Consider the following 13435-nt stretch of genomic DNA (forward strand, 5'->3'; position numbering starts at 1 on the left):
CTGTACGTCAATGCCTTCTTTGTTTTGGGGAAACAATTGGGGATCTGTAAGCTGACAACACATCGCAACTTTATGCACTGTCAGCCACTTCAGTGCAAGTGAAGTTAGTAGAAAGGTATATTTTATATGTTGTGTGTTCTATGTGAATAGATCATGGACATACACCAGCACTGGGACCGTTAGGATTTCACTTGTTTGAACACTCTTTTCTATTATTATTTTATAATAAGGGTCTAGGGTCTAGAAGAGGGTCTGTGTTTGTCATACCTTTGGACCAATATGCATCAAATTGTGCACAACACCTTTTTTTTCTCCATGATTTATCAGATAATTCTTCTCTATCCAAACAACAGACTAGAACCTGACACAACCAGGCCATGCGTGTGACATGCAAGAGTCCTCCATTGATTGGTCAGAGATCAGTATGTCCGATACTGTATGTATGGCAGAGATCCCCACTATTAGACCCCGTCTTGTCAATTATAACTGATAAATGCATTTGGGAAAGCCAGGGCAAGAAACATGCAGATTCATGTTTCATCAACATGAATTATGCCTAGTTCACTGGTCTTATGTATTAAACCATCTTTAAGAGTTGATGTCTTATTTAGGTTTATGAAACCAGCTCTACACTGTAGAATTTCATGTAGAGTGTCAATTTATCCCCGAATTCAATGGACACTTACAAGTCCATTTGGTTCCATTTGTAGAGTCTAGAGTTGAAATAACACTAATGACTTTACGCTGTAAAAGTCAGTTACCCGCCACAAACAAAAAGCAATCTCCCTCAGTACAAAATATAAAAACATTATTCATATAAATAAATTAAATAGCTATACTAAAGCTAAACTCTTTTGCTAAAATTAAAAAAATGGGCAAGTGCTAAATCTGTGCTGTACAATTTTAGGGGAGGGGGGGGTTAAAGGTGATATAGGCAAGTTTTCAGCCAAAAATCAACATATTTATCTATCTATATTTGTGGCCTTATTCCCTCTATCTTCCCCTATATTTTGATGCTGAGCTGCTGCCCTGTAGACATACACTCTCCCTTTGTCTCCCTCTATGTGTTTGTATCTGTTTATATCCACTGTTGTTTATGTCGCGGGACGGAAGCGTCGTGTTGGGAGGAGGGTCTGTGTGGGGGGTGACGCGGAGTCTTAGCCAATTGCAGCGCGAGGCTGTGACTGTGTGTTCGACCAAGCAGTATTATAATGAAAACGCAATGCGATTTCATTGCAACTTGCAATGAAATCGCATTGGTGAAACTAAGATATGGGGATAATATTATACTTGCAATTTGCAAGTATAATATTATCCCCATATCTTAGTTTCACCATTGTTCATGTGAAATAGTATGTTTATGATGTAATATGTAAGCCTGTTGAAATTATGAGAATCGCTATGTATAGCGCATGGTTTGGTGGTCCGGCCGGCTTGAAGCTTGCATTCAACCCGTGCTCGCCAACGGTGACAAGCCGTCGCTGATCATCATAGCGATGAATAACCGTGGACAAAGTAGTTCACATGAACGATGCTGTAGTGGCTGGGGCATTTGAGGGGCAATATGTTTTATATGCACGATTACAAATGAAAGATAATTGAATTGAGAGCCAGTGAGTCTGCTCCACTACTTCCTACTTCCTCATTTGCGGGACTCGTCGTGTCAGTCTTGTGATATTGTGATTACGCTACAGTTACCCTTAAAAAAACATGTCAACTCAATGTCATTGTTGTAACTATGATATCGATAGAAATTCATAATTTTTTAATGTCATATTTAGCCATACGAGCGCAATATCCATAGCGTCCCTCCCAGCAGCAACAACAACCCCATAGCCTGAAGTGACCTGGCTCAGCCAATAGAATGACGGGGGGAGGGGGGTGGAGCTAGATTTTAATTTGTTTGGAAACACTCGATCAATTCTGTGTACAAACACTGAAAACTTGCCTATATCACCTTTAAAGATGCTTGCGGGAGATGGGTTGTTCTTGTAGCCGTGGAGCAGTGAAATCCTGCTGCATTCTTTCTCAAGGCGGGCTGAGGGAACATCTCAAAACATCCTTCCACACCAAGGAGTTTGAAACCCAACATGTTCCTCCTGATGCCAGGTGCAACTGCAAACTATCCCCATTTCTCACCTTCCCTTGAGGCCTACAGGAAAGATTTTTTTTAAACGCTGGTTGGAGGAATCTACCCTCCTCTTCGCCTAAGTCTCCTCCAGAACCTGTGTTAGGTCACCAAAGTCGCAGTCAAACAGTTCGCTGATGCCCTCGTGTTCCTCCAGTCCAAAGTGATAGTCGTGGCAGTGTGGTGGGGACAGGTTAATGAAGCCATCGAACGGGAGTGCCAGCCCCTCACCATTAAGGAAGTCGGAGGAGGAGAGGGGCGAGAGGTCAAAGTCTGGCATTTCTCCAAGGTTCGAGAAGGGGTCACCTCCCAGAAATGATTCTGTTGAGGACAGGTGTGTGCGAAAAAAGAAGCGAGAGAAAGGTTTATAATTTTTAGAATTGTTCATGCCCAAAAGGGTTTCAGCCACCACTGGCAATACTCAACTTGAAATTTGGTAAGATAGCATTGGCTAGGTTTACATTAGAGCACGACCGATACATACTTGGGCCATTATTTGACTCCATCGGTATAAGCAATTATGCAGATCATATGTCCCAACATTTGAACTAACTGCCCTATAATGTGGGTGGTTGAAATGATAGAGAACAGCAGACGTGCCAAAACGTGTCTGTTTCTCTAGATAGAGTGCTGCTTCTGTGTTTGCTCAATAAACCAAGTTCATAAGAAACTACTCAAGAGAAGCAGATATTCCTTTCTCTGTATATCTATAAGAATCTTCACTCAGCTATATTGTAAGAGACTATTCCTCAAGACTCCATAATCTGAGTTTTCGGTTTCCGATCGGGTGGGAGAGTTGTCCGGCAGTTTAATTAAAAAATAAATAAATAGACAAACAAGCTTGCAGATTGACTATTTTTGAACATGAGTTTGTGTTTATTTTTTCAGTATCAAAAACTGATTTGTATTTGTTTGCTTATAAGTAAATAATAATGTTCTCATAAGGTTTGACAAACTATTGGTGAGCACATGGTTTGGTCTTTAGGAAATCTAGCATCGGTTTTACATTTTAATTAAAGACTGTGTGAATCCCATCAAGTAAAGCCAATCCAATCCACTTATTTACAGAGTACATTTTACAAACGGTTAAGTGTTGCACAAGAAAATAAAACATAACCACCAAGAGAAGTAAAAAACAAAAGAAATGGTCAACAAGAGCCAGCGAATCGATGCAGAAACTCAAATTGGATGGAAATAAAAATGAAACAAAGCGGGATTTAAAAGTGGGGGCCAATTTGTATTTGATATGGAGAGGTAGCTTGTTCCATCATTTAATGCCACTGCTGAAGACCTCAGGTTTTTAAACGTGTCTTTGGGACGACAAGTTTCAGCTGATCATCAGAACTGAGGCGCAAAAACAAACACTAAAATGGATTCTATGATGAATGGGCAGTAAAGAAATAGAAAAGTACCCGTCTCACCACCTAAAACGCAGTAAAGAAATAGAAAAGTACCTGTCTCACCACCTAAGACGCAGTAAAGAAATAGAAAAGTACCCGTCTCACCACCTAAGATGCAGTAAAGAAATAGAAAAGTACCCGTCTCACCACCTAAGACGCAGTAAAGAAATAGAAAAGTACCTGTCTCACCACCTAAGACGCAGTAAAGAAATAGAAAAGTACCTGTCTCACCACCTAAGACGAGCGAAGACGAGTCCTGCTGGGAGGCCGCCGTCGACGTCGACGTCGTCGATGCTGGTGATGATGACCTCACTTCCTGGGCTGATGGAGGGGTTCTGGAATTTAATTGGTCAGAGGATGAAGGGGCCAGCGTTGGGTCAGAGTTGGGTTTGGAGGGACTGGTTCCAACCACAGGACTGCAAACATCAGAGCAGTCCTCTGGACACAGGAAGACATCAATGGGACCACGGGAACTCTTCAACTGTATCTGGTAACCCTTTAACACACGCACGTGTACAAATTAGGAATACACATGGTACTTTGTTTAGTTGACAAAAGTGCACAAATGACTTGTGTGTGTATAACCTATTCTTGGTGCAGGGTTCATTGCCCACTCCTAGTCAAACACACACGAGACAATCCTACACTTTCTACGTTTAATGTTTACATATTATCTGATGAATATCAAACAGAATATCAAACAAATCTAGTTATTTTGCGATGTCCTATTATCCCATGGATATATTTATACTCAATCCCTTCCTCTGCAGTTTGCATCCACTGCAACGGAAAGGACTGAAAAACACAACACAAATTACAATAATGATGCACCAAGGAAGCATCAATTATGACGCTTTTCGATATCGTCACATTTCTCTAAGGGGCCATCCAGACGAGGACGTATTCTGTGTTACCCGGGGAAGTATTTAGCCGATCTGCCCTTTCTGTCACACGGAGACAGCGTTTTTGGGGACAAATTTTAAACCACCTTACAGAGTGGGAAAGTTTGGAGACGTGACTTTGTCCACCTCCAGTATCACTCACAGCTATTTTATATTTGCAAATAATGTCTATAAATATCTTCTCAGAAAATAGCCGATCTGCAGCCCTTGTGAGCTTGTAGATGAGCTATTTTCGGAGAACAGATATAGTCTAAATTATGGTGATTACCAATCTGGAAAGACAAGAAAAAAAACGGATGATCTTCTACATTATTGTTACTATTAAATGGTGTAGTGTAGAATAATTAATATATAGGTTATACAAGATAGGCAGCACAGCCACCTATCCATCCGTTCCTCTCAGGCAGGTCTGTGCACAGCACGCATGGACCTCGTCTTCTTGGGTGGAAATTCAACATTCTTTGTGCAACTTCAAAACGGCTTTGCATTGAGAGACCCCAGGTAGGATAAACACATTGTTTACTGTCCATATTCCTCTATAAACGGGCTGTTTTCACTGTTTCTAATTGCTCTTTTTTATACTTTTGTATAGCCTATGTGCAATCAATCAATCTAAACAAGCAATTATCTGACATTCAGAGGTGTTGCGCACCAACAAATATATATTCAATATCCAAAGTCAAACTCATAAGTTCACAATGCATCATGCCGCCCCTCGTTGTGAGCATTAAGATCTGCAAACGATGAATATCATGCTTATGTATACTTTGTAGCCTACTTCTGGCAGAAGAGGATATATGAGAATATTAGTAGGCCTATATGTAAAATCATTAAAATTGTAATGAAAAGAAAGACTAGCTACAGTTGATTGTGCCACAATGCCACATATGCATTTAGCCTACAATACACAAAGCTTTCTCTTGGTGTCCGGAGCTCTACCGCTCTCGTCTGGACTACATGCATAATTAACACCGCAATATGGACGCAGGAAAGTTTTATATCGTTTACAAACCTGCGCGGCGGGCTAATAGCCCGAGCCGAGCTCGTGTGGAAGGCACCTAAACATCTTCACATACACATATATATTTTTTAATATAGGAACCTTTTTCCAACATGGAAACAGATTGTAACGAATATGTAACATAATTGTGATTATTATTATAAAATAACTGTGGCTACATGTACCTCGCTGGGTTCAGAGACCTGCATCTGGGTCTCTGGTGGAGCTCTGATCACCATGACTAGCTGGTCTGGAGAATCAAAGGATTTCCTCAGGTCCTGGCAGCGCACATAGCCCAGCGTGAGAACGCCACAGGTTAAGGACAAACATGATCATCAGCCATGCTAATGCTATCGGGCAGATATCTTGTGTCTTTATGCCGATTCTACCCTACAAATTCCCTATAAATCAGAAGTTATCACACTTTCCAGATTTTTCAAAAATAGCAGTTAAAACAGAGCAACAAGAGAAATAGAACACTAAAATACATAAACAAGATAAAAACAAAGTGCTTATGTAACCGTTACATAAAAGATTCTTAACCCATTTTGACCTGAAAAAAAAGGAAAAAAAGTTCTGACAGTTTTCTGAAATAACTCATGTTTCAGTGGTGTTCCATATTTCATGTGAAGGACCCCAAAAATGTTATGTAATTGGCCGCCGACCCCCATCTGAAAATATGTTATTCCAGGAACCAAAGATTTGAGTTAAAAACGTTCGCTCTGAAAGAATATATATTCAAAGATTTTCACGATTTTTTCAAAAAAATTGCAGACCTGCTACGAGCTTGTAGATCTGCAATTTTTCAATAGCTAAAGTAGAACAGAATGCTTTAAAACACCAAAAGGGGTTCCCGCCCAGAATGGGTTACGTCAACTTTTATAGTGTGAAAGGCTTGGTCACCCTTGAGCGTGATCTTAGAAACAACCAGAAGGCCCTTAAGGGCTAGAAGACTTGCGAGATCTCACATTTCTAAGTGGATGTAGTAACACTGAGACATAAAGTAGTTCCAGTCAAACATTTTCTTCAAACAAATGCAGGGTACCTGCTGTCCTTTGTGTTTGACAAGAATGATGTTCTAATGCAGGGTACCTGCTGTCCTTTGTGTTTGACAAGAATGATGTTCTTACACTAGAATTCAGTCTCAAGCAGCACTGTGTTAGAACTCCCCCTGGTGAAGGTTAGGTGTCACTGCACCCAAACTACTTACTAGCTGAATGACCACGCAGTTCAGCCACTTCACATTGCATCACAAAAGACCATAATTCATTAACATACAGCTGGCCTATGACAAATGACCACACTCCTCATTAACATATAGCTGGCCAATCACAAATGGCGAGAGGGAAGAGCCAGATGTAAATGGGAGGGTGAAATGAGTGTGGTTATTTGTGGTCTTTCTTTTAATTTGCCTTTTGACATTTTATTTTGTCTTCACCAGAGAGAGACATAGACAACCATTAGAGCACTACAGGCAGTGACAGTGGGCTGGGCTTACAGACAGAAAGTATGTTTCAAAATGACATTCTCCAGTTTTGTTTCCAATATTGTCAAATCACAATTGAGGAATATGTCGAAATGTCAGGTATGCTACATCCAGGGTATTGCATGACCCACAGGTGTTTTCTTTTTACTGTCAATTCACTGCCAGCAACTTAAAATCCACCCACTTCTGCAAGATTTCCAGAGGATCTCATAGACAGCTCTACCAAAATTACTGATTTGAATGATAGCCATAACATAATTATCTAGAATGACCTTTCAAAAATATCACTCAGCTATACAAAGCCCACACGTTGTGAGCTTGTACACAGTACAGATCAGCTATTTTTCAAAAATACACAAATAACAGATTTAGACCCGAGGCCGATTCTAAAAATGCCTTCTAATAATAAGAATAATTAATAATTATGTTTCTACATGTATACCAACAACTAATGAGACACAGAGGTACACACATCTGAACACTCCTTCAATATTTTCAAGTGGGCCGTCCCCTGATCCAGTATCCAAGGATGGGAATCACTGGATGGTAGACCCATCTCTCTCTAAAAAGCAAAAGGCACAAATATGGCCTTGAAAAGCAAAAGGATATTTCTTGTTCTGGGAGTCTTCAGTGAGCAGCCGCAACTGGACGTTGCATTTGGCGATGAGATCGTCCAGCTGGTCCTCGGCGTCCGTCAGGTCACACACCTCTCTCTGCACTTCTTTATAGCGAGCAGCGGACGCGCCGTCCATGCGGTTCCCCCTGCAGAGGAACACAGTATGGTCACTGCCGTCTGCTCCCTCTCTACGGAGTAGAGGAACACAGTATGGTCACTGCCGTCTGCTCCCTCTCTACGGAGCAGACCACAGTATGGTCACTGCCGTCTGCTCCCTCTCTACGGAGCTCCTTTCCCCTCCGGGTCAACCCATTTAGACCTGAGATCACATTCTAAAAATGTCTTCTACATCCTGACAGTTTTCTGAAAAAGCCATGTCAGTCGTTCTTCGATTTTTCTAAAATAGCAGACCTACAAGCTCGTAGAGGGCCACTCGGTGGCGCGCTATGAGCTTGTAGATCTGCTATTTTTCAACCAGCTACATTTTCTCAGCGATGCGGTACAAACTCACAATTGATTTGCGATCGCCGGGTGCACGGTGGCGCACCACGGACAGCTCTCGAACCTTTGGAGATACGGTGCTTTGAAAATCCTGTTATAATGGAGGCTCAACAGAGCTGGATTTCAAAATCGCATCGCTGATGGGGAAGGGGAAGGAGGAGCTCCATACTAGCCGGATCAATGCTAAAAGGGTTCACGTTTATAAACGTAGATGGCACAAAAATATTTAAGACACAACGACGACTGCAACATAGCAATGACATGGGCAGCAGAAGGAAAAAGGCCATCCAAAGACCACCTGGAGGTATACTGTTGAGAAAGAAAGGAAGCAGGATGGAAATCATGGTCTGAAGTGAGGACTGTCACTGCAGCAGCTGACCTGTGAAAAAGGTGGAAGTGCTCTGTGAAGACCCCATGTGCCACAGTGCTCTGTGAAGACCCCATGTGCCACAGTGCTCTGTGAAGACCCCATGTGCCACAGTGCTCTGTGAAGACCCCATGTGCCACAGTGCTCTGTGAAGACCCCATGTGCCACAGTGCTCTGTGAAGACCCCATGTGCCACAGTGCTCTGTGAAGACCCTATGTGCCACAAGGCACGAAGTGGACAGCAACAGGTAACTTAACCCATTAAGACCTGAGGCCGATTCTACAAATGCCTTCTTAACAGTAGTTAACATTAAGCCGCCTCACACTACAGAGACAGGAGATGGGCTCTTCATGGCTCGGCAAGGCTTACTTACTCATATTTCGATATTAAAATTAAAGTGATGGGAGGTATACGTCCTTAGGTGTATCATAAGATTGGTCTGTTGCTATTCGCCCATTAGACAGAGAAGCTGGCAGGTAATCACTATATTCTGATAGTAATCATTGCTATAGACTTGTGTTTGGTTCAATAATAATAATAGCTGTTCCTTCAGCTCTATAATAAACAGAACATTTTCAGGTAGGTGACAAATTTGCAGCCAATCAGGAGAAAGTAGCCATTAATGATTATAGTGTTCCATTTTGTCTGCCCATTTCTTTGTGTCATCACTTACAATTCCACTTGTTTAATCTGTATTCTCGATCCTGATTGGTATCCCGACCTGAACATGCATTTTCTGTTTAATAAAAAGCTGGAGACATGGAGAATCCTGTTACTGAACAAACACTCTAGCATTGAGTACTATCACAATATATAGCTTTTTAACACTTATTTTAACCAAAGATTTTGACATGGTTTACCAAGACGACCCCATCTCTCCGTGTTGGAGGCAGAGCTGTGTGTGTGTGTGTATGAGTAGTCAAGTGGCCGTCCTCTTCAAGTTGTTTTTTTACCGTTTGCAATATGTGACAACAAAGGCTTCTACACCGGTATAATGATTCTGCAACCGATTTTCAGTGTCTTCTACTCACAACCATTGGATGTTGTTCTTTGACTTCTTGGAGATGAGCTGGATTCCTTCCAGGACATTGGTGATGTCGTAGATTCGTCTTTTCTGGACATCCAGGACTTGCGAGGCCCAGTTGAGGTCAACTACACCGTCTGGGGACTGGGACAGCAGGTCCAGGAAGCGCTTGGTAGTCAGGTTGAGCGAAGTGTCATATCGAGACTTCTCTGTCGAAGGTCGAGGGACTGGGGAAGACAAGATGGGAAGGGATTAAAACATTAATAAACAAAAACATGAAAAGCAGTTGACCAATAGAGTGCATTTTCTATTGAGGTTTGTGAGTGTTTAAGCTTCATTTATACTTTATAAAGGATGTTGCTTGCCAAAAATATCCATCAACAAGCCAACATCAACAAGCTAATTGTTGTTTGGCAAGTGACACACAAGGAGCTATAGTGTATTTTCTGCTGAAGATGGTGATCTGTACATTGTGTAGTATTACAGTATGTGTAGTCTCTGATCTATGACTAAATGTATTTTTTCTACAGTGTTGAGTGAGTCATAATAACTGCTCGTCTCTTGGCTGATGAACTTCAGTCATTTTCATTTATTACTGCATTAACCACTAAAAGCCAATTTATACTTCACAAAGTTCACGTACAATGTGTTTGAGCTTCAAAAAATAGCTGATCTACAAGTTCACAACGCACTGTGCGTTGCAACTCACTGTGAGCATGTAAAAAGGCGAATAATGGCAGATCACTTTCTACCTATTCTTGAAACATAGAACAGTGTGTTTATGGTGTACCTCTGGGTGGGGCAGGTGTAGAGGGTGGTAGAACAGTGTGTTTATGGTGTACCTCTGGGTGGGGCAGGTGTAGAGGGTGGTAGAACAGTGTGTTTATGGCATACCTCTGGGTGGGGCAGGTGTAGAGGGTGATAGAACAGTGTGTTTATGACGTACCTCTAGGTGGGGCAGGTGTAGAGGGTGATAGAACAGTGTGTTTATGGCATACCTCTGGGTGGGGCAGGTGTAGAGGGTGGTAGAACAGTGTGTTTATGGTGTACCTCTGGGGGGGCAGGTGTAGAGGGTGATAGAACAGTGTGTTTATGGTGTACCTCTGGGTGGGGCAGGTGTAGAGGGTGGTAGAACAGTGTGTTTATGGTGTACCTCTGGGTGGGGCAGGTGTAGAGGGTGGTAGAACAGTGTGTTTATGGTGTACCTCTGGGTGGGGCAGGTGTAGAGGGTGATAGAACAGTGTGTTTATGGCATACCTCTGGGTGGGGCAGGTGTAGAACAGTGTGTTTATGGTGTACCTCTGGGGGGGCAGGTGTAGAGGGTGATAGAACAGTGTGTTTATGGTGTACCTCTGGGTGGGGCAGGTGTAGAGGGTGGTAGCCGACCAAGGGAAGAAGGCCGTGCAGTGCTAACATACTGGTGGTCGCTGTCCAAGTCCAACTTCCTCTTTACCTAGTATTGGAAGAAAGCAAACTGTCAGCTGTCAAAAGATCATTCGAGTAATAATCCCCAATAAAAAAAGGGGAGAGAATGAAGAACGACAGAGAAGTTAATATCGGTTATCGGCCATAACAGCAATTAATAATATTGGATATCAATATCGGCCAAAATGTCTCATCTGCACATCCCTAGAATCAATATTTGTACAGCTGCTGCTCTTATTGTACAGATTAGAGCCTGACCAAAATAATATACCTGTCATTATTTGACCTCTGTGTTCAACGTTTTCAAAAATTGCAGATCTTCAAGCTCCACAATGCACCACATTGCGAAGCGTTGTCAGCTTGTGGGTTCAGGTTGGATATTTTAGATTTAGATTTTTTGTTGTTGCTTCAAATAAGTTGTTTGTGTACGAATTTTCATAGCTAATTTCACAAATCGCTAGCCTGATCTGTGTTAAACTTGGTATGCACACTGCCAAAGTACACTAGCCTACAGTATTACCTCCACCTAGTGCACAGACATTTTATACTTTTTGAAAATATTTAGTTTTACTACAGACATCAACAGGGCTCTGATCAGGCTGAAACCTTGCCCAATTTTTTGAGTGATACATCGTAAATGTGTCATAATGTAGACCGATATCAGATGACTGATGTAACATGATTCCATTTTCTATCAAAATGTATTTATTTAGTTTGGGTATAAGTTAAACTTGACTTTATCTGTCAAAACACTGGCATTGGTAGGGCTCTTCATACAGATACACTCTGATGATAGTTTCAGTTTAGAAATGGCAGTGCACAAAATAACTTATTAGATGATTGTTTGGTTCCTCACAGTCCCTCCCTAAACTTCCCCTTCACCACAGATCCTCCCCGGCTCACCGGAGGTCTCCCGAGCGCCGGTCGCCTCTTGTCCTCAAGCCCCACATCAACCGGGCCCTGCGGGGTAGCAAACAGCAGGATCTCCCCTGTGCTGGAGGGGGCCACGGTTGGGTGGAGCCCAACATGACCGGCGGGGCTGGAGATGATCACTATCTGGTGGTCCTCATTCAGGTTGATACTTCCAGCATTCAACAGCGTCTCAAAGTCAGCCAGCAGATCCTCAGATGTCTGCCCCGTTATCAGAGTCTCTGACATCGCAGGGCAACACTGGATGGTGTTGACTCTGACCCCTTAGCAAGATATTCTGATGCTGCTCAGGGGAGGGTCACACGCTGATGTGGCCTAGTCTGCTTGTGTATCAACACCTATGTGCATTTGATCTGCTCAGGGAGTTCCCTTGCAGTTCAACATTGTGTGGCTGAATGTTATTTCTAAACAGATGCCAACCTCCAAATGGATGTTAATAATGCAATTTTCTTTATGCCCAAATAATCATTATGTTAAAGCCAAGAGCTAAAAACAACTTCAGCCTGATGGTGAAACAATCAGGAACTGTAGCTGACTGCAAACTAAAAGCACAGTAAATATGGCATTTGGGATATCTAGCTATCAACACCCTGCTTCTATCTGGTCCAACAATCAATGAAGAATACAATGCAAAACACCCTGCTAGCCACCCTGTTAGCTAATCTTTTGTTTCCATCATTTCTATCAATACAGTAAAGCGCAAGGGCCTCCTGCTAAAAAAAGAAAGAGCTAGCTAGCTTGTGCTACTATAAACAACCACTGGTATAGTTGATCAGACGCTCATATCAGACCATCCATAACATGGATCAGCAATCAAGAATATAGATTTTCACAAGTGGGACGGAGTAAGTTAAATTATCCAAGATCATGACAATTTAAAACTTTACCACCCGAGAACAACTACACATCAGTAAAAGTAACGCGATGTCCATACGCCCCAACGGAAACATAGCTTTTAGGAGGGACAACTGACGTTCTTTGCGTTTTACAATGTAAGCAGATCAGGATGTAAATGTTGTGCAACTTAGCATGCATGCTAACGACTAGCCTCGGTCCTTCAACCAGCCTCGTTGTGTTGGAAGGAAGCACTCCGCTCCGGCACTAAACTTCACCAGAACCCCAACAATCCGCTCCCGCGCGGAGCCGCCCGGCACCGGCTCGGTACCGCAGGTGTCGGAATGATCCCCGTCCTTCGATCGAAGCGCCGTGCGGATCCCAGATGCCCTCCTATTGTTTGTTATTGTCCCGTCCGATGTAAACAAGGACTCCCGGGTGTTTTTCGCGCGAAACCCTTTTTGCCGCGAAACGGACACGTGCGCACATCCGGGCATCGCCATTGGCCGAGAGCGAGGCCGTGACGTCGCTCTGTAGTCAGTGCATTGGGTATTTAATTGGACCTTTAATAGTTAGTTTTATTGGACAATTTAGCACTTCTTAACAAAATCAGTCGGTCCATAATGTCTTATTTTACAGTCTATGTTCAAGATGTTTGTTTACATCCAAGCTGTTCAAGAGCAATAAAGTAGTGTTATTTGGTTTTGACTCTTCGACATAAAGTAATGCTAGTTAGCTATTAAGCAAAGTAATATTTATTATTATTATTATTATTATTATTATTATTATTATTATTTTCATCATCATTATTTGTAATGTGA

The 13435-nt window shown here is 42.3% G+C and overlaps 1 protein-coding gene across 2 annotated transcripts; it reads right to left on the minus strand.

The window, feature by feature from the left end:
- Positions 1–1517: 1517 nt before the first annotated feature.
- Positions 1518–13019, minus strand: e2f1 (E2F transcription factor 1). Of its 2 annotated transcripts, none has more exons than XM_080764321.1 (7): positions 11754–13019; positions 10776–10878; positions 9433–9652; positions 7526–7678; positions 5616–5730; positions 3760–4024; positions 1518–2449 (listed from the first exon to the last, which is right to left on the minus strand). In XM_080764321.1, the coding sequence occupies exons 1-7, from the start codon at positions 12006–12008 to the stop codon at positions 2208–2210; spliced, it is 1353 nt and encodes a 450-aa protein (XP_080620447.1). In that variant the 5' UTR covers positions 12009–13019; the 3' UTR covers positions 1518–2207. The 2 variants fall into 2 exon arrangements, with proteins under 2 accessions (XP_080620447.1, XP_080620446.1); XM_080764320.1 differs by having other exon boundaries at positions 3751–4024.
- Between the last annotated feature and the right edge of the window lie 416 nt (positions 13020–13435).

This window comes from Protomyctophum bolini, assembly GCF_963924005.1.
Source record: "Protomyctophum bolini genome assembly, chromosome: 5".
Classification (NCBI taxonomy): domain Eukaryota; kingdom Metazoa; phylum Chordata; class Actinopteri; order Myctophiformes; family Myctophidae; genus Protomyctophum; species Protomyctophum bolini.